The 20,944-nt window shown below is 38.1% G+C and overlaps 1 protein-coding gene across 1 annotated transcript in view; it reads left to right on the plus strand.

Moving 5' to 3' along the window:
• The window catches only part of KAT6B (K(lysine) acetyltransferase 6B), a 197,795-nt gene that overhangs the window by 143,421 nt on the left and 33,430 nt on the right, over positions 1-20,944 (plus strand). Inside the window, exons 8-13 of the mRNA XM_008580999.1 lie at positions 909-1,840; positions 2,815-2,936; positions 4,532-4,647; positions 6,444-6,585; positions 9,624-9,785; positions 13,154-13,247. Of these exons, the coding sequence (XP_008579221.1) occupies positions 909-1,840; positions 2,815-2,936; positions 4,532-4,647; positions 6,444-6,585; positions 9,624-9,785; positions 13,154-13,247 (1,568 nt within the window). The remainder of the gene's footprint in view (positions 1-908; positions 1,841-2,814; positions 2,937-4,531; positions 4,648-6,443; positions 6,586-9,623; positions 9,786-13,153; positions 13,248-20,944) is intronic.

A 20,944-nucleotide genomic window follows, 5' to 3' on the forward strand; every position in this document is an offset into this window, starting at 1 on the left:
AGCCCCTGAGGTGAAGACATTCAGCTGCTGTTCATGTAAGCGGCTTTGTTAGTGGAGTGACCTCCAGTCTCTGTTGACCACACAGCACTATGGGCAGAACCCAGCATCAAATGAAGTGACATATCAGGCAGAACCAGGAAAGAAAGATTCTGATGCCAAGTGTCTGATAATGACCATGGTAAATGTGCCGCTTCTTCACCAGATTTTCCATGCCATGTCTGACCTGCTGTAGCTTTTCTTTAATCATTTCTTTAGTTTTTGCTATTGTTGTCCTTTTTCCAGCAATATTTTATGCTAAAATTAATTGTCTTCTCTCCTAAGAGAGTATTATTGGTTATCGTATCATCTTAAGCATAAACTGCTGAGAGGAAGAGGTTATCTTTTTATGTTTTCTTTTTTTTAAGTACAAATTTATAGACATACCCAAATTCTATTGATATAAATTTTTTAATTGGGTTAAAAACTAAAGATTAGATAAGCTTATTCTTTTGCTTCTAGATGACACATATGACTTATTTCCTCTAATACTTTTAAAAAAGGCATTTCAGGAAATCATAATTACTTGTGACAACACAAGAAATAACTTATTTTTATTTAATTATTATTAAAGCATTGGGTGTTCTTTTAGTCTTTTTAAGATTTTTCCTACTTGCCCTTGGGTCCACATGGTTTCTTCCAATAGCAGTTGGATGGGCCCTAGGAGAATCATGGTATGCAAATGTAGTTGTTACCTTTTTCAACAGAAACATCTAGGTGGTGGCACACACACAAAAACAATTCTTAGGGTTACAATTCAGTTTCTTAGGTTTAAGCACATCAAATGCATCTAGTTGCTATAAATTTGTTTTTAGATACCTTTTATAATTCTATTATTAAATGCTGATACTATTCTCTAAATTTTTGCCTAGGTCTGTAACCAGTGATGAAGGATCCATGAATGCATTCACAGGAAGGGGGTCACCTGGTAGGGGTCAAAAGACTAAAGTCTGTACCACACCTTCATCTGGTCATGCTGCATCTGGGAAGGACTCAAGCAGCAGATTGGCTGTTACAGACCCCACTCGGCCTGGTGCCACCACCAAAATCACCACCACCTCCACCTACATTTCTGCCTCTACACTTAAAGTTAACAAGAAAACCAAAGGGCTCATTGATGGCCTTACTAAGTTTTTTACACCATCACCTGATGGTCGCAGATCACGAGGTGAAATAATAGACTTTTCAAAGCACTATCGTCCAAGGAAAAAGGTCTCTCAGAAACAGTCATGCACTTCTCATGTGTTGGCTACAGGTACCACACAAAAGCTAAAACCTCCACCTTCTTCACTTCCACCCCCAACCCCCGTCTCTGGTCAGAGCCCCAGTTCACAAAAGTCCAGCACTTCCACCTCTTCTACCTCTCCCCAGAGTTCTTCCAGCCAGTCCAGTGTGCCCTCCTTTAGCAGTCTTACTAATAACAGCCAGCTGAAGGCACTCTTTGATGGACTTTCTCATATCTATACCACTCAGGGACAGTCTCGAAAAAAGGGACAACCAAGTTATGCACCACCCAAACGTATGCGTCGTAAAACTGAATTATCTTCTACGGCAAAATCTAAAGCCCATTTCTTTGGAAAAAGAGATATTAGAAGTAGGTTTATTTCTCACTCCTCCTCCTCCAGCTGGGGGATGGCTAGAGGACGTATTTTTAAAGCAATTGCTCACTTCAAGCGAACAACCTTCCTTAGAAAGCACAGGATGCTAGGCAGATTAAAATATAAAGTGACCCCTCAGATGGGGACCCCCTCACCAGGGAAGGGGAGCTTGACAGACGGAAGGATTAAACCTGATCAGGATGATGGTAAGCAAAAGGTCAAAGCTCCAACCAAACCTGCGTCCCGTCCCTTTCTCCCCAACCCCCCCAAAAATAAATAAATAAATTCCTATTTGTCACATAGGTCTTAGCTATTTCTCTTGTTCTCACTTCACTTTCATACAGAAGCAGTGAAACTTTGACCTTTTTCTAATGCTGACTAAACCTCCAAAATGTTGTTTTTCCAACTAATACTCTCCCTCCTTTTATTATTTATTTCCATTCGTAGTGACACTAGGACCCCCAGATGCCTTCATAGCGTTGCTTATGGCTTTGTAGTCCTGCATGAGTAGCCACTGTCATGCCTCTGCCATGTTCTGTCTCATGCCGCTCTTCAGCCACAGTGCTGTTCGGTCGTGTGCTGTCAGTGCTTCCAACCAGGGGTAGCTCAGCTCTTCATTCCCCTCTGCTCCATGGCTTTCTCATGACAAAGTTCATCCTGCTTCCGTCTCAACAAAGCTTATCTGTGATTCTGTGAAGTGTGCTTTTGGATGTGAGCGTGTCTGAGTGTGTATCCACCTTAGGGAGAAAAACTGATTTCATGATTCCATTGAACAGATTGGCCCATTACATTTGTTACCCTTTCTAAAACAAAAACCAAAAATGTGTTATTTGGACAAAGTGGTAGATTTTATTATCTCAAAGCTGATAATGGGAATGCTGTAATTAGACATTGATATCACTTCTAACCTTGGTTGAAAAATATAATTTTGCTTTGTGTTACTCTTACTTTCCCTCATGTATTTGTTAAAGCTATAAAAAGACAGTAATAAATTCAAAAGGGAAATTGGGTATAGCGGGGAAAGGGTACTGCTGGATCTATGAGCAGTGCTTAGATGTAAAAGCTCAAAAGCAAGATCCCTATTTGCCCAGTATGCTAATTTGGTACCATTTTGGTAATGTACGGTGGTTACTTATGATTCGAGTCAGTGAATACACTTTCTGCTGGTTTTAAATGACAGATACTGAAATAAAAATAAGCATCAAACAAGAAAGTACAGATGTAAATGTGATTGGAAACAAGGATGTCGTTACTGAAGAGGATTTGGATGTTTTTAAGCAGGCTCAGGAGCTTTCTTGGGAGGTAAGGCCAGTGTACCACAGCAGTAAGAAGAATGCTATGTGGCTTCTAACTATTAATATGAAATTACTATGTGTTTATAAGAGAATCCCCCTCACAATCTTTTGTGGTTCTTTAACAGTTATCATGCCTGTTTTTGCTGATTACACATTCAGAAGCAGTGACTTTGTAGAACCGTCTCCACTCTTAAAAGTAGATGAGGGCTCAGCTGGTCTCACAAAATAGACCTGAGTAACACTAGTTGAAGCAGATTTTGAAAAATGCATCTAGGTGTGAAGGAATAGATTTCTGATTATTTTTACCTAAATTTAGAAAATAACAATTTAAAATCATTAACAAAAAGAACATCACCTTTAAATTTACTGATGCTTCTTCCAACACAGATGGCCAGCCATATGAACAATGTCTCATATTTTTAACTCTTTGGCATTGATGAAAGCAATGCTGTATTTCGTGGTCAGTTGTAGTCACTTTTATTACATGGTTCAGTAATTTCTGTAAATGATTCCACCTAAAATATTAACTCTACTTAAATTATTGCCACCCAAACATTGTAAGGTAAGGTTATTGGACTTCTTAGAGACAAATTTGTTATGAACTGTGAAATTTTATGTCAGTAGACTACACTCAGTTTCTATGGCCAATATTGTCAGGTAGGCTCCCTACCCCACCCCACTCCCTTTTTTGTGGAGAAGGGGTTGTCTATGGGTTCTTAAGTTTTAGTAGCAACCTGTTGGCCTAAACACTTCTGATGGTTTCTATCTTACAAGCTTCAGGATCTCTCCATTTCTCACCCATTTCTCATTCTGCCTCTCTCAGGATGCTTTGTATTGGTTTCTCTTTGGCTAAGATAAATGTCAAAATCCCCTCATTAATTAAGAATTGAAGTCCTTAAACATTGTTATTTTTTTCGGCCTGTTTCTGGCATTCATGTATAAATGTGATAAACAACAGACCATTATCTGAAAGATACTGCTAAATCTAAAGCCTTTTTATTCCAACATGGAAAAACTGACTTTTTCATTCAAGAAATAGCTCTTGTTCTGCGTCAGGCACTGAATTCTAGACACTGGGGATACCGCAGTAAATCAGGCAGGCAAGTTGTTAACCTCATGTAGTTTACCACATGTGGGAATAAGGGAAATAAGAGGAGATGGATACTAAACTGCAAAAGTCACAATTGATTGTTTAATTACAGTTGGGATAAATAATACATAGCGGAGGAACAGGGAACTGTAAAAGTGTGTAATAGTTGTGTCCTCTTAGAGTGACCTCGAAGTTAACACATTGCAACAGATCGTTAAATCCAGTCAATAGCATTTGTATGTATTTACGTCGTACTTATTCTCTACCTTGGTCATATCGTTTCTTAGGGTATTATTTTGTTTATCTATGAATCTTACATTCAGAGGTAATTATTATTTCACAAGAGCTTATAGTGTTTTTTTAGCAATGTGAAAATTTACTATTAAGATTAGTGTTCTGGTCTTGATAGGTTAGATACCCACTGGTACAAAAAAAAAAAGGAAAATGTCAGGGAAGTATACCCTCTTCTAATGCCTATATTTCATTATTTTTCTTTTCTTTCTCTCTGAAAGAAAATAGAGTGTGAAAGTGGAGTGGAAGACTGTGGCCGGTACCCTTCTGTAATAGAATTTGGGAAATACGAGATCCAAACCTGGTACTCCTCGCCTTACCCACAGGAATATGCAAGGTAATGGAATAAGCCTGGCAGGTGTGTCACTTGAATGGCATGTATGTGAGGAAGGAAAATTCTCAATTCAAAAGCAGGAATTAAGTTATTTTAGGAAATAAACTTTGGTAGTCAATTCTAAGTGATTCTAAAACTGTTGCTTTTGCCAGCACCTTTTCATAGTATGTAAATTCCTTACACTCCATAGTCACACAGGCTTCATACATCTTGCCTTTTAGCTTCTAGACCATGCTTTCTCTCTTTGGTTAATTGGGTGAATGTTGGTTTTGTATGAAACCAAATCAGAAAAAAATTTTTTTTAGTCAATGTGAAATATTTGGTAGAGCATCTCCAGTTGCCTTTTTTATTTTCCTAATTAGGTCTGTTAGTTTTATTTCTGATTTCTGGCATTTATGTTAAAGTTTCTTACAGAAATTTAACAAAAGAAGGAAAAATGGGAGAAAGTAGGTGGGAGTAGGTAGCCTTAGGTAGCCTTAGGAGACCTTTCCCCAGTTCTTTACTTTTAGAACCATTTGCAACTTATTAAAAATGAAGAGAACACAGTGGTACCAGAGTTTTCATTTGTTTTAGCTGTGAGATTGTCTTGAACTAATATATTCCAAAATGAGTATATTGTGGCAAGATTTCTTTCATCAGGTTTATCAGGGTACACTTCATTAGTATCATCTCAAATTTTTTAGCCTACAAAGTTTTCGGTAATTATAAATTTGCTTTTCTTCTAGAATAGATATTATCCTTTTCTTTACCACATGGGTGTCTGGCCAATTGATGTAAACTGGACAAAATGAGACACATGTTCCAGAAGTTAACTTCTAAGAGTCAAGAGTCTTGATTTCTCTTCCCAGCTTATGCCATTGCTTGTCTGTGTGTATTCTTGAACAATTTTTTTTAATGCCTGTAAGATTTGATTTGTATGGGTAATCATAAGTCATGTACTCTGAGAGCTTTGAATAAAATTTGCACATAAGTTATGTGACAGTTATATTATCTATGTCAGTGTATCTCTCCCCAAAACCTTTCTCCCCATTCTTGTACCCCAAAGACCTTGGCAATTGCCTCAAAACATTTTCTTGTAAATACCAGCAATATCTGCTGAAGCACGTAGATGGTACAGATGAAAAGTGTCCTGATTTTTAAGGTAGAGAAAAGGTCAGCTGGGGAGAGAAAGCTATTTGTCTCTCACTCAAAGAGACAGTGGAATTAATAGAAAACAAATTAGGTCTTCTGACTTTTAGCCCTGCATTTACTGCTTTAGACTATATGAAAATCTATGATGATAACTTTAAAGTTACCTGACCCAGAAGTGGAAATGGAAACAAGTTCTAGGACTTCTCATAAGTATGAAGAGCATATAAAAAGTAACAAATTCTCTTCTAAGTGAAAGGTTATTACAGTTACACCACTGACCATATACAGTATTGGAAATATGACATTAAATCGGAATTTTGAAAAACATGCATGCTCACCAGAGACTATATAGCATCCTTACTGTTGGTTTTTAGAGTAGTGGTTCCAAGTCTGAAAACCTTTCTTTCCAACGGACATTTCTAAGAAAACAAATTATTTGTTCATAAAATAAAGGCAGCACATATTATGGATTATATTGAAAAATAATGTGAGGTTGTTTTTACATTCTCTTTTTACTGGCCTTCTTTTTCTTTACCATTTTTTAAAAACTATTTCAGATATTATTATACAGTCTTTTTATCACTCAGAGAAAATAGAATAATATTTAATTTCTACTCCTGAACAGTATAATCAATCTGATAGATTCTTTGATTTTTAAACCTTAACAGATTACCAAAGCTTTACCTGTGTGAATTCTGTCTTAAATATATGAAAAGTAAAAATATTTTGCTAAGACACTCAAAGAAGTGTGGATGGTTTCATCCTCCAGCAAACGAAATTTATCGAAGGAAAGACCTTTCAGTATTTGAGGTAAGCATGTGTAAATAAAAAACTCAGTTTTTGGAACTTAGTACTCCTGATTGTTGACTGTGTATTGATTTGTGTCTAGGAGATGCAAAGTGTGTTTAATTTTGGCACTGAAATTCAGAATTTTTGAATGTTGGCACTGCTCTTTAAAATATCTCCATGTTTTGGAATGTTTATCTAACCATATTAAGCAGCCATTTAGATTGATGAAGAATCCCTACTTCATCACATTAACTTTTTTGTCTTCCCCAACTCCCTGTCTACACCAAATATATTCACAAGTGAATTTATGATCTCCTCAGCTCTTTGTAAATTCCACTTTCTTTGGCAGGAGAAACTAGCTTTGTTCAGCAGCTCCAGCCAATGTCTGGCAGGTGCTCACTCTTCCAGGGAATTGAGCAGCTGTACATATCTCCTCAGTACACAGCCACCTGTGTTTCCACCATGTCTTGGCAGGATGGATAAGCCTTTTGGTGAGACCCCAGCAGATGTTGGGACTCCCCCAATCTGGGTGGATGGCCACCCCTGGAGAACTCTGCTGTTCACAGGAACCCCTTGAGGCTGTATATCCATTATTGTGGGTTTCTTGAAGACATTTTGTGTTTTCCGAATTGATTTAGTAGCACATGGTCTTTGCCTCTATATAGTTTCCTTGTTTAATCACGTTTCTGTCGTCAGGTTCAGGGATCCAGTTGAGCTGAGTCAGTTGTACCTTGAGGAGACCATGCCTTTCTTTCATGTTATTGTCCGTTCACAGGGCTTTTTAATTCTCTCCTTTATTCTCTTCACTCCAGTCGTGCATTTCTGTTGCTCTGCTTTATTTTCCTCTTTCTTACCCATCTTGGTGCCTTGTTTTTCACTCCTGGGTGCTCAGAACAAGCCTTCCTTGCACAGCAGACATGATATCTTCTTTCTCTGAAATACAGTTCTCCTTTAGGATTCTCTTTTTGTGAATTGTTCAGACTGAAATTTATTATTCTGCCCCACAGCTCTCTTTATTTCTGGCCTACAGTGTCTTGCCATCATATTTAGTAAAAGGAAGGTCGTAGGTTTCTCACATAGACCAGGCTCCCTCACTTGGGTTTGGGCCCACTGGTTTTTCCCAAGACTGATCAGAGATATGTAAAACTCCAGCTGTCTCGTAATTTTTTAAAGCCCCTTCTGATTATATCAGCCTCTTTTGCCAAGTTTGAATAAAGAAGGGTACTGTTGCTGGGAAGGTTTGATGATATTTTCTTACTAAAGGCTAGGCTCAGGGTTTCTCAAATTGGGCACTATTGACATTTCAGGCTGGATAGCTCTTTGTTCTAGGGGCTCTGCCATACATTGTAGGATATTTAACAGCATCCCTGGCCTCTACACCATATGCCAGTAGCACCACCACCCCCTCAAGCTGTGACAATGGAAAATATCTCCGGACATAGCCGAATGTCCCCTGGGATGCAGAATCACCCCCATGAGATTGATACCTTTCCTTGATACCTCGAACACTTTCTTCTAACCAAAATAAAATGGAAATCACTGTTTCATTGTTTCCCAAAGGACAAAACACATTGTTGGCCTTAAGTTATTATTAAATAAATCAGCATGAATCAGCCTGTGAGGTTGAAGCTCTTGGAAATTTAGGGTGAGTCTTCTCAGGGGCAAGAGAAGCAGTCTTGTTAGGCTGGTAAGAATGGTCTGCTCTTCCAGGTGCTTTTGGACCACACAGAGATGAGAGGGGAGACATCAGAAGCAGGTTTGTAAAATGTATTTATACAGATAAGGAGTTGGATTAAATAAGACCATGGTCCCTCTTCTAGAATCAGAGTTAATACTTACAGAATGTAGGAAACTTCTCTTAGCAATTTCCTAGGTAACTTATAAAATAAATGAAGAATAATTACAGATTACTATTTTTCTGTCTTCTCTTTATCTATCCTTTTTATAGTAGATCTTGCACAACTGATCAGAATTTTGCCTCTCATCGTCATCTCTGTTTTTCTGGTTCACAGATACGTACATATCTATCTTTTTGTAATAAACCACCATTTCCAAAAGGACCATACTCCCGAATACATAAAAACTTCCTTTAATTAAAGAGAGAATTGTATCCTCTGTGCCCGTTGCTAATATTTGATTATGTTGCTATGTATGGGACCTAGGTTTCATCCATGGGAAATAGTTATATGAAGTCTAAAAATAATTTGTGCAATATGAGAACCCATATGGTCCACAGGAGACTCGAGAACAGTCAAGTTCATTGTTAAAGAGCTCTGGTTAGCAAATATCCATTTCCCCTAAGAAAAGTGCTAGGAAAATTCTTCTTGAATCTGCTGTGCTTTCTGTTTCAATAAGTAACTACATTTGATCAAAGAAATTGGCATCTGTGCCTTGCCTCCTGTCTATAGTCATCAGTATCACAGCTTGATTCTTTTATTTTGAAGAGAAGTAGACTGTAATCATGGTACTTATTGTAGGTTGAAATTCATCTCACTTTCTCTGCAAGTATTCCCAACATAGAAATTTTATCTTTTCCAATTATATTAAAAATGATGCTTGGGATAAAACCAAAATGGAAGCCTCTTTTGCTAATCCATACTTGTGGGGAATCAGAATAATACAGTTCATTTATTTTTATGTGAAGTCTTTTTGAAAACAACATAAAGTTTAACTTACTTGAGAAGTATTTTGATCTGTTTATATTTTTTTACTTCAGATTTATTTCGTTCAAATAGAGAGGACATATTTGATAATTTTTAACTCATAATAAATTGCAAGTAAAAATTGCTCTTTTGCTAGTGTTTGGCCTTTCCTTTGGTAGTGTACAGAGAAGTTTAAGCTACCTTAAATTTATCTTAATTTAACAGAAAAGGTAGAACTCTTATTTGCCAAGTGACAGCTGTTTTCTGGTTAATTCTATACTTAATGGAGTGTTTTAATCTCTCAGCTTATGATTTGGAAATAAAATTTTAAACTTTCTGAAATACCATATAGAAGAAACAACTTTATATTGAGTGGTATTTTTATGTTAAATAATGTTGTCTGTTTCTTTTTGCTAGGTTGATGGGAATATGAGCAAAATTTATTGCCAAAACCTTTGCTTGTTAGCCAAGCTCTTCCTGGACCACAAAACATTGTATTATGATGTCGAGCCATTCCTTTTTTATGTCCTTACAAAAAATGATGAAAAGGGCTGTCATCTGGTTGGATACTTCTCTAAGGTAAAACAAGAGCCAGCATGACCTTCATTTTCTTTTTCAAAATGTTTTTGGTAGAGCCCAATTCTTTGAACAGGGCTTTTTTATGACTGTAATTTGAATAAGTGACACATGTTTCTGAAAAGCTCAGGTTCTTGTTTAGAGCTCATTTAAGAAGACAAAAACAAAAACCATTGTGCCTAGGAAGTGTGTAAAGGACCTCAGCACTGTGCTGTCCTGACTTGCCATCCATGTAACATTAGAATTGCTGCCTTGCAGACCACCTGCATCTTTAATTTTCTAACTGATAAATTTATTTCCCTTTTCCCTCTAATATTTTTCTTTATGTTATCAACATAAAGGTTTCAGTGTAATGTAGCATTTACGAGATAATTCTCCTTTCTCCTCATCATCTTCCCTCTGTGGTCAACAGTATCTCCAGGAGTTAGAACATTGGCATTTGGATAGTCAAGCTGATGTAATGACTGGTTTACACTTTTGTCTCTTAGTCTCTTGCTGTTGTTTTAAGTTCTAAAGCAGTCTCACCTTTAGAAATCCTAAGTATTTCCACTGTTAGCATGGGGAAACCCCTGACATATTAAGGGGAGATAGCTGGTCTTTTTTACTGGTTCGGAGCAATTCTCTAACATTCTTCTGCCCAAAGGCTTCTGAGAAGCAATAACTCATGTCAATAAAGGAAAACTGGGTTTGGAGATGTTTACCGAGATAGTGACCTTAACTTTTCTTCGGCACCTAGGAAATAGATGTACCAGGATGGTATATAAACAGAGATAGTACTTATGAGACTTGCAGGTAATTTATACAAACCCTGTATTTATGATGTATTTTTTATATTAGATGTTAAGTGAATTTTAATGAATTTGCTTTTGCATAATATAAATGGAATGCTTTGTATAAGTGCCATTTTCATGGAGGAGCAGAAGATAGAATATATATGAAGGTAATTTGCAAACTGTAGTTGTTCTAAATTTAAGAATCAACCCAGAGACTATAAACAAAAATAAGAATAAGTAACAGCACTTATGGGAAACTGCCTCAATATTTTAATCTACATACTTGGTAAAGCTTTAAAATGAAAGGGAAGAAAATTAATTTGCACATTACAGATTTACAAGATGACAGAGAGTTAACACCGAATAAAACAATAATTAGGAAATCTATATAATTTACAAAATAATTTACCTTTTACATAGGTTTGTAAAGATCTTTTTCTCCAAAGAGCTGAAAAGAATAGTGGTCATGATTGTCATTCCTGTTAGAAAATGGTGACTCTCTAAATATCTGTGAGTTTAAACATGGGGCTTAGAGTTGCCTGCCTGCCTTGTCCTGCATAGTCCTTTTCCTGAGTCTTGTGATGGCCTCTGGGAAGTAGCCACAGATACAGTTGGTGGTGACTCTTGCACTTTGAATCTCTGCCTTTCTTCCTCCCAGGGTGCCCAACATTTTATTCAGGACAAGCTCAACTTTTCTCATTTTGTCAGTTTCTTCTATAGTATGTCAGCAGCTACTGTCATTTCTTACTGTTCCTGAAAACTAATACTCTTTGGGAGCATAGTGAAACAAAAATCTTAAAAATAATCATGTTAAAAGATGAGATGCAAATCAAACCATATTCTGTCATGTCAGTTGGAATGTGGAGGGCTTTGGCTCTTTGAGGTTATACTTAAATCGAAATCTGGAATAGCCAAAGAATGGCCAAGATGACCTAGAAATGTTCAGTGCAAATCATTACATGCATATGACATCCAAAGCACATAATAGATGACTCAACACAGGAAGGAAAGAAAGAGCAGTAATTTTATCCCTAGATTAGAATTTAGCCATAGTAGCCTGTGTGAAGGGCGAAAAAGGATCACTGTTAGGCTGAATTTCAAAAAACACTTCTAAATGTGGGAATAGTTCTGGACAAAGAAAGGAATCAAGGATGAATCTTTTTAACCCAGAGTAGATCTCTATTTAGATAAAGTGACCCATTTGTTTCACTTTGTAAGTAGACCAATTATTTGAACTGTTGCCATTGATGTGCACATCCAGTGATGGAGAATCCATCTTCTTAGGAAAACTGACACTCATGATTGCTTCCTCCTCATTTTTTAGAGGCTCCACAGACAGCTAGAAATGTGCAGAAGTTGGGAGCACATCTTTTTCTTTTTCTTTTTTTTTTTTGTCTTTTGTCTTTTTTTCCGTGTCCGGCAACGGATCGCAACCCTCAGTGTTGCCCCCGTACCGGACCGGGGACCGGCAACGGGATTGCAACCCTCGGTGCTGCTCCCGCGCCTCGCTCAGCCAGTGAGCGGGAACCGGTCTGTATGTGGGATCCGAACCCTCGGGCAGGAGCGCCGCCGCGCTTCCCAAGCGGCGCACTTATCCAGTGCGCCACCGGGCCGGCCCCGGGAGCACATCTTTTTCACAAAAAAATCTTTAATTCTGCCCTGTAGGATTTTTTCCCACAACCATTTCCTGTCATCTTTCAAATAGGTTCATTAAAGCTCTGGGTGTTCTGAAGTAATTCTTTGATGTGGTTGGTACGATTTGTGGTCAGTCTTATTTGTGGTTTATATTTACCCAGAGCATTCACAACCTCAAAAAGCCTTTTCCAGATCTTCTCTGTATAGGGTTTGGAGGCTTCTGTGTACTTCGAATAAAATACTGTTGCTCTGATGCCATAACCCATGAAAATTGCAAATTCTTCTTTAACTGTAAGAGCTGTTTCTCACCATATTCCACCCAATATTCCTCCTGGTTTCAGACTGTTGGTAATATTTTGATCTCATTTTTGTTTGGAGGCTTTGAGGTTTCTTGTTGTTGTCTTTTTTGTTTTGTTTTCCTGGTTTGAAATGCAGATTAGTTATTTCTCTAACTTTTTCTTTGACTTTTTATTCATAGAAGAAATGTATTTATACACATCTACCCACATCTATACTATTTTAGTTTCACTGGGGTATTCACTTAAAGGCAGAAGACAGATTGCTGTTGCAGAGTTGTAAATAATTATTTAGCAACGTAGCTGGCTAAATCCTAATTTACTCCACTGGGTGACTCTCTGGATGTTATTTTCTCCACCTCCTGAGTTGCTTGAGGAAGGAAGGCATTTCTTTCGTACTGTCTGTATTCTGTCTCATTTGGTTCATATTTCCTTGGATTCTTTATTTATATTATATGGTACTGAGTATCAAGAATAAAGACATAATTAAGAGGAGTTAATGATTTTTTGATAGTCTGATTAATGCAGTAGGATTATTCTGCTTGTTCCTGACCTAACCCATTGGCTCACCTTAGTAGATTGTTTTACAACGACAGTGGCAGGTGCAGGGAATTGCCCACTTCAGCAGAGAGCTCTGACATACTTGATCTGTTTCTCCTTCCCTCAGGAAAAGCTTTGCCAGCAGAAGTATAATGTCTCCTGCATAATGATCATGCCCCAGCACCAAAGGCAAGGATTTGGACGGTTTCTCATTGATTTCAGTAAGTGAAGTGCTTTATTTACTTTCACGATCCAGGGAGTTGGTGGTCATTACGGGAAACAGTAACACATAAAACTTTATTTAACTTGCTTTGTTGTTTTTATCAATAGATAATAGGTTTTCTGTTTATATTTACATAGGTTAGAAAATCTTCCTCAAGTGGGAATTTTATTGCTGCTCAGTTATTGTACTCTAGGAAATTGAGACTAGATGTCTCGGCAGTGTCACTAGCTCATGAAACCATTACCCTGAATGAACCGGCAGAATCACATTGCATTCCATGACACTCCTGCTCATTAGCACCAGAAGAGGCAATTATATGCGATTAAAGCTGAAGGAAGTGTTATTTAAAAGGATTTTCAGCTTTCTAAAATTTTGCCTATTATCTTGTATAGTACAGAGCAAGAAAGGGATATTTCCAGGTAGAAAAGCAATTTTTTAGGTAGCTTCTCTTGAGCCCTGATAACAGAAATAACTCTTATTTTGTTCTATTAATTTCCTTCTTCTATTATGGAAATTATTAGTGTTTGCATGTAGATGTTTCCTAAGAAAAATTTGTTTCATATATACTTGTACCTTCTGAGCCTTCTCAATTAAAACCAGAATAATATATAAAAGTATGCACAAGATAATGTTTAAAAGAATAATGGTGGGCCGACCCCGTGGCGCACTCAGGAGAGTGCGGCGCTGGGAGCGCAGCAACGCTCCTGCCGCAGGTTCGGATCCTATATAGGAATGGCCGGTGCGCTCACTGGCTGAGCGCGGTGTGGGCGACACCACACCAAGGGTTGCAGTCCCCTTACCGGTCACGAAAAAAGACAAAAAAAAAAAAAAAAGAAGAATGGTAATTTTTTTACCTCCTTGTTTAATATTATATTGGGTGTATAAAATATAGTGTGAAGGCTACATTTGGAGAGTTGATTCAAAATATCCAGGTAGCACGAAGGCCAGATATCCTGTGATGATAATCATTTCTGACCTTATAAAAATCTGTGTGCTTCTCAATTACCAAATTGCAGTTTGTCTGATTATTAACTAAACGAAAAAAAATTTAGGACATTGCATAATCTTCATAAGGTGCATGAAATGCAAAAATCACAATGTAAATGTGCTCACAGAAAACCACGAAGGCATATGTTGAAACCAAATCATAATATTAGATATTGGAATATTAAAGCCTGAGTGTAAAATCACTGCATAGCAATTTTGAACTGATTTGTATAGTTTATTGACATTGAAGGGCGTAATTCTTTTAAAAGAAGTATATTTGATTGATTATTTTTGTATTTTTAGATAACATTTCCAATTAATAATTTATTAGTCTTACCTAGTCTTTCCTGACGTAGTTGTCTGGGAAGCTAGTTATCCCAAGGAGGGCTGTCTTACCAGGAGATCATTTTTAGTGCACTTCACCCTTTTGTGGTAGCTATCGATGTAAGTGTCACGCTTTCAACTTACTGTAAACTCATTGGATATCTTCTTCTTTGTATCCAGTAGGACAGTTCCATCAATAATCTGCATTAGATGTATTTTTATTGATATGAATTGAATCTCCAAAGTTAATATGGAATGAATCATATGAGGCTGGCGGGTTAGCTCAGCTGGTTGGAGTGCAGTGTTACAACACAGAGGTCAAGGGTTCAGATCCCTGTACTAGCCAGCCACGCCCCCCTCCCCCAATCATATGAAATGAATCACTGCCCACAATAATTTTCCATCCCAAATTAAAAAGGAACTGGTACTTATCAGGGAAAAATTCAAATTCTAAATACATTGTATGGTGTGATCTGGCACCAAGGCCTTCTGCATAAGAGAATAACAACCCAGGTAACAAAGACGTTTCCTTCAAATGCTAAATCTTTATTTTAACCATTTAGTGAAAATTGTATTAGATTCTACTTTGTATTTTTAATCATGAACTACAAAACATAATGAAACCTTTACTGGGTGACTCAGGGCCATTGTGACAAATGGCATTCATCAGGGTACAGCCAGGCAATGCAGTGTTGAGGTGTGGTTTTAGGTTTTCTCCTTCCTATATCCTTGGCATTGCTGAAACCTTTACTGGGTGACTCAGGGCCATTGTGACAAATGGCATTCATCAGGGTACAACCAGGCAATGCAGTGTTGAGGTGTGGTTTTAGGTTTTCTCCTTCCTATATCCTTGGCATTGCTCCTACACTGGGATGGGTTGCAGTGAGTGGTCAAAGATTTGAATAAGTTGAAAGGGCATTGGTGTTATTCCCTCAGAGAAGAGGAGACAAGGTGAAGAATCTTATAACACTCAATGAATATGGGAACTGGTGTAAACCCTATAGAAATTCCATTTAAAACCGAAAGAGGTCCTTGGTTACAGAAGTTCTAAAGAAGATAGAGTACACTGATGAAAAAATTCATAGCATCTCCTTTTTGGGAGTTATTAAAAATAATGGTACATAAATATCTTTGCACAACAATTTAGATCCAGTCTTTTACAGAGGCAGGTGATGAATCATGTGACCTCTGATAATGATTTTTGACCTCATAATTCAGACCTCAGGGCCAGAAGGTAACTAACTGGGGTTGCAGGTTTTCTAAAATCTGCTCTGGTTATTTCAAGGGACGTTTTAATGATTAGATTTATTTTATCTCCATTTTGTGCATGAGTCTGGGGTCTTTTGGTCAGGGATGCATTTCTAGCAAGTCAAACAAAGGTGTAAAGCAGGAAAATTTTTATTTTTCCTATAATATTTGCTAGTTTAGCAAGCTGAAACAAAATACTAGCAGGGAGAAAGCTACAAGTGCCCACTTTCACACTGAATCACAGACATGGGTGGAATATCATACATTGTGTGTACATAAAGAACTGTGAATACAAGGCTTTGAACACTATTCTCTAGGACAGTCAAGAGAGGAGGAATGGTCATCCACAAGACCGTGTGCTGCCCTTGGGATACATTATTTATCTCTTGCTTCCTAGGACAGCTCATCTGGGATTTGTCAGAGCAAGGCTTCCAGGAGGTCATTTGCAGAGCGTGGCCGATTGACTAAAGAGCACCAACTCCCAACCTCCTCATAAGCCACCTCATGGGTTTTCTGACTGCCCAAAACTTAAATGGATGGAGGAGAGAGTGACTGTCGTCATGGGTTGAAGTTGATACTATATTCCTTTCTCCTAGATTCTGAGATTCCCTCCCTTCCTCAATCAGAAAAATTTTAAAGTCCTCCCATCTCTATACAAACACACATACACACACACACCACTCGTCATCCCACCAGACATCTCAAGACTTCAGAGAAGCCCCCTTCCCCCAAATCTTGCAATGTCTGCTTTGAGGCCTCCCACAGGAAGGCAAGTAGCCCCTCTTCCTCCCAGGGCACTGTTGGGTACTGGGTACTGGAGTATTTCTTCCCAGGCCCTGGCCTGCAACCGCTGCCAGAGCTACCCAGCAATACCTTATCCATCTATCTATTTTTTTTTCATTAATTTTGAAATAATTTTAGACTTAGAGAAGAGTTACAAGAATAGGGCGAAGAATTCCCATACATTCTCCACCCTGATTCTCCACATGTTAGCATTTTACCAGATCTGCTTTATGCTTTATTATTCTCAATCTTTCTCTTTCATATTTTTTCTGAATCATTTGAGAATAAGTTGCAGACAGGTTGCATCTTTACCCCTAATATTGCAGTGTGTTTTCTGCAAAGATGCTCTCATACATAAAAACAATACAAATTATCAAAATCAAGAAATTAATGTTGATTCAGCACTATTATCTAATCCACACACCTTGTTCAAATTTCAAATTTTGCCAGTTGTACTAACGTCCTTTCTAGTGGGAAAAGATATCCGAGTCCAGCATCACGTGTTATATTTAGTTATTATAATACTTGAATTTCCTTTAATCTGGAATAGAACCCAGACATATGTTTATTTTTATTTTTATTTTTTTTCTCATTACCTTGACATTTTTTAAGTGTACAGGCAACTTAATTTTGTGCAGTGTCCATCAATTCGGGCTTATGTGGTGTTTCGTCATGATTAGATTCAGGTTATACATTTTTTGGCAGAAGTGCCATAGAAGTGATGTTCTATCCTCCTCAGTGCATCTTATCAGGATCACATGATAATATATTTGTCCTATTACTGGGTTAAGGTGGTACCTACCAGGTTTCTTCACTGTAAAATTACTGTTTTCCCTTTGTAATCAGTACATACCTTATGAGAAGATGCCGTGGCATTATGTAAATATCGTGTTTCTTATCCTATTTTTACCTACTAGTTTTAGTGTTCATGTATGATTCTTGTTTAAAATAATTATTACTACAGTAGTTACGAAATGGTAATTATCTAATTCCATTGTTTCTTCTACTTATTAGTTTTCATTCTGTAAGGAAAAACTTTTCTCTTCTTCCCCATTTATTTAATTATTCATTTATTTATTTATAAAATTATGGACTATGGAGCCGCGGCTAAGCTATGGTTAATGTCTGGAATCCTGTCAACATCCTGCCAATTGTAGCACTCTTAATCCTGTTCTTGACGCCAATTGTAAAGCTAGGTGACCACGCCAGTTGTCGGGCTCTTTTACCTGCCAGTAATCCTGCACCAACTGGGCCAACTGCCAAGCTAGGGCTGGGTCTGGAGCCCCCAGACCCCTCAAGCACATTCACAGACTGGGTCACAAGCCCTTCACACGCAGGCCTATGAGCTAGGTAACTGGCCTAAAGGTCCTCGGAAGCCGTAGGTTGGAAAGCATGGCTGTGCCAGATGGACGCCTGAGGCAGGTGCCTGCCCACCTGCTTCTCTAAAACTCCCCCTCTCCCCCTCCCTCCCGCTCTCCCTCCCTCCTCCTCCCCTCTCTGCCTTCCTCTCTCCTCTCTCCCTTCTCTCCTCTCTCTCTCCCTTTTCTCCCCTCTCCCCTCTCTCTTGAACACAAGAAGAGCAAAAAAACTAAAAAGTTACATTGGTGCATATGTGCACTAACTCCACACACACACACACAATTTGCTTACAAAGGATGTGTTAAAACCACTCCCAACTGGATCCGAGGTGAGGGCCCTGACCAAACTATTCTATTTTCCCCACATGGACTCATGGGTTTTTATTTTATTCTATAGATGTGATAACTCGTTGCTACCATTACCGATTTTGATGTTCCCAAAGCATCAAATTGTTCCATAAACGTAAATTGTCCCACATTTATCAAGTAGGAACTGCTTCATGCTGGCTCTTGTGCCATTTTGACATGTTCCCATCCTTTGAACACTTCCTTACTTTCTGGTACACATGATGCTCTTTATTCATCTTATTCTCTCCATAAGCTAGCACCAGAATCCATCGTTTGTCCTAAGAGCTTTTTTTCTATAGTGGAGAATAATATTTAGAAACCATTTTCTGGGAGCTTTGGCGTGTTTATTGCTACTGGGGGTGTCACCGCTTCTAGCCTCTCTCAGAGGACAGAGCTAGGAAAGAGTGAATGTTTATAAGTGTGTTTGTTACACATGTACACACACACTTACCTATCATGAGTTCATACTGTAACCTCCCATTCCAGATTAACACCACCACAAGGTTTTGTTGTATCCTTCCACTTTCTGTGTATTTCTTCCACTCCCTTCTCTGACAGTGAGCACCCTGGCTTCCATTATCCACAATATATTTTATTATGTGCTCTGCCCTAGAATATACATTAAGTAGTCTCAGAATTGCTAAATCATGCTACTGTGAAAAACTAACCTAACTAGAGGTCAGTATTTGTATACAGTTCTTTTGGGGTTTACTCTTGAGTATATTTAGTCAAAAATACTGAGTTTAAATGTTACTTGTGTTGGTTCTTTTTAATTTTTTTCCCTTCAGTGTGGTTGTATTATTCATTGAGATACAATTAGGCTTCTTTCTGTTTGTTTTCCATTTCTCCATCATCGTTGCCTTTTAAAATTAGAATGTAAAACGTTAACCTGATTTTAAAAGTTGAAACTATTATATCAGAGAAGTGTCACTCCCTTTTCTTGTCCCATTCCCTGATCCTTTTCCTGTAAGTTGGCAATTTCATCTTAGTTTCTAGTTTATCCTTCCTGTGTTTTTGTTTTGTTTGTACAAATGGGCAGATAGGTATGTATTTTCTAATTTCTCTTCCTTTTTTACACAAAGGGCATTATACTGTAGATAGTCTTTACATTTTTCTTTTTGCCATTTAACAGTATATCCTGGAGATCACTCCATAGGGATTTACCTTTTGTGATGTGGGAGGGGTGCTGCTGGACAGTACAGGGATCTGAATCTTACTCTCTTTTACAGCTGTATCATACTGCATTGTGTGGATGTACATAGTTTATTTACCCACACTTCTATGTGTGGGCATATAGGTTGTTCCCAATCTTTTGCAACTTAAAAGTTTAAAAATCACTGTAGTGAGTGATCTTGGGCATATTTTGACTGACTTATACCTATGTAGCAGTTAGTGTGCTCTGTACACTCTCAGATACTCTGCTTGGCTGGGTGGTGGGTAAGCAGACAGTGAATTGTCTTTTATTCAGGCCTGCAGAGACAGAAACCTCCTTGATGATAAAACCCATCCTCCTTGGCTTTGACCCAGGAGAGAGCTGGGGGACATTGGGCGATTCAGCAGTAGGTAGGAGAACAGTGTGCCAGGTGGTGGCGAGTGCTTATGCATGTGCATTTATATGATTCCAGAGTGGAGGGTGGGGCAGATAAGAAGAGTCATTTGCTTCATTTTTTTACCTCTTTCACTCAACCTTTATTGGGGGTAACCTAGTCTATGCTCTGCTAAACACCAAGGACAAAAGTGAAGAAGACATAGCTCTTGCAGGGGGGTCAAATTCATTGACAAGTCAACAGTCGCTGTACCGTATGTGTGTACACTGTGCTTTGAGAGCTCATAAGAAGTTGAAGTAAACCTTCCAGGCTGAGGGAACTGGCATATTCAAAAGCATGAGGAGGCATGCTGTATGTCTGGGTAACTACAAAAGAAACTCCAGATAGATTAAAGACTTAGATGATTAACAAAAAAACATTAAAGAGCTAGAAGAAAGAATATATAATTATTTATCTCATCCTCATCTTTGATTGGTCAAGGACATCCTAAGCATCAAAGCAATAAAAGAAATCATAAAAGAAAATGAAGGTGGACTTGACTATATGAAAATGTAAAACTTCTACATTAATACATAAAAGTATGACTATTTAAAAGCAAACATAATGAGAAAGATGTTTGCATCAAATATGTCAAAGATTTGATACCTGTAGTGCTTAAATAAATATAAAAGAAAAGCTTGGTAGTATTAAAACATAAGCCCTAATAGAAAAATGGGTAGAGGACATGAACGCCAAATGTACAGAAAGGAAAATCATCGGCGGCAGCAACATTGCTGACACTTACTGAGTGACTGATATGTGCCAGCCACTTTTCCTAAGAGTCCTGCATGTGTTGACTCATTCATTCTCACAACAGTTGAAGTGTATGCTTTTAGCTCCAGTCTGTGGGTGATGGAACTGAGACAAAGTTATGCAAATAATAAGTGGCACAGCTGCAATTTCAACCCAAGAACTTGGGCTTTACCACTATACTCCAGTCTCTCACGTACGAATGGCTGATTCAAATATGAAAAAAGTTGGGCTGGTTACTTAGCTCAGTTGGTTAAAGTGCAGTGTTATAACACTAAGGTCAAGGGTTTGGAACCCTGTACCTGCCAGCT

Source organism: Galeopterus variegatus, unplaced genomic scaffold (genome assembly GCF_000696425.1).
Source record: "Galeopterus variegatus unplaced genomic scaffold, G_variegatus-3.0.2 Scaffold2232, whole genome shotgun sequence".
In the NCBI taxonomy this organism is placed as follows: Eukaryota; Metazoa; Chordata; class Mammalia; order Dermoptera; family Cynocephalidae; genus Galeopterus; species Galeopterus variegatus.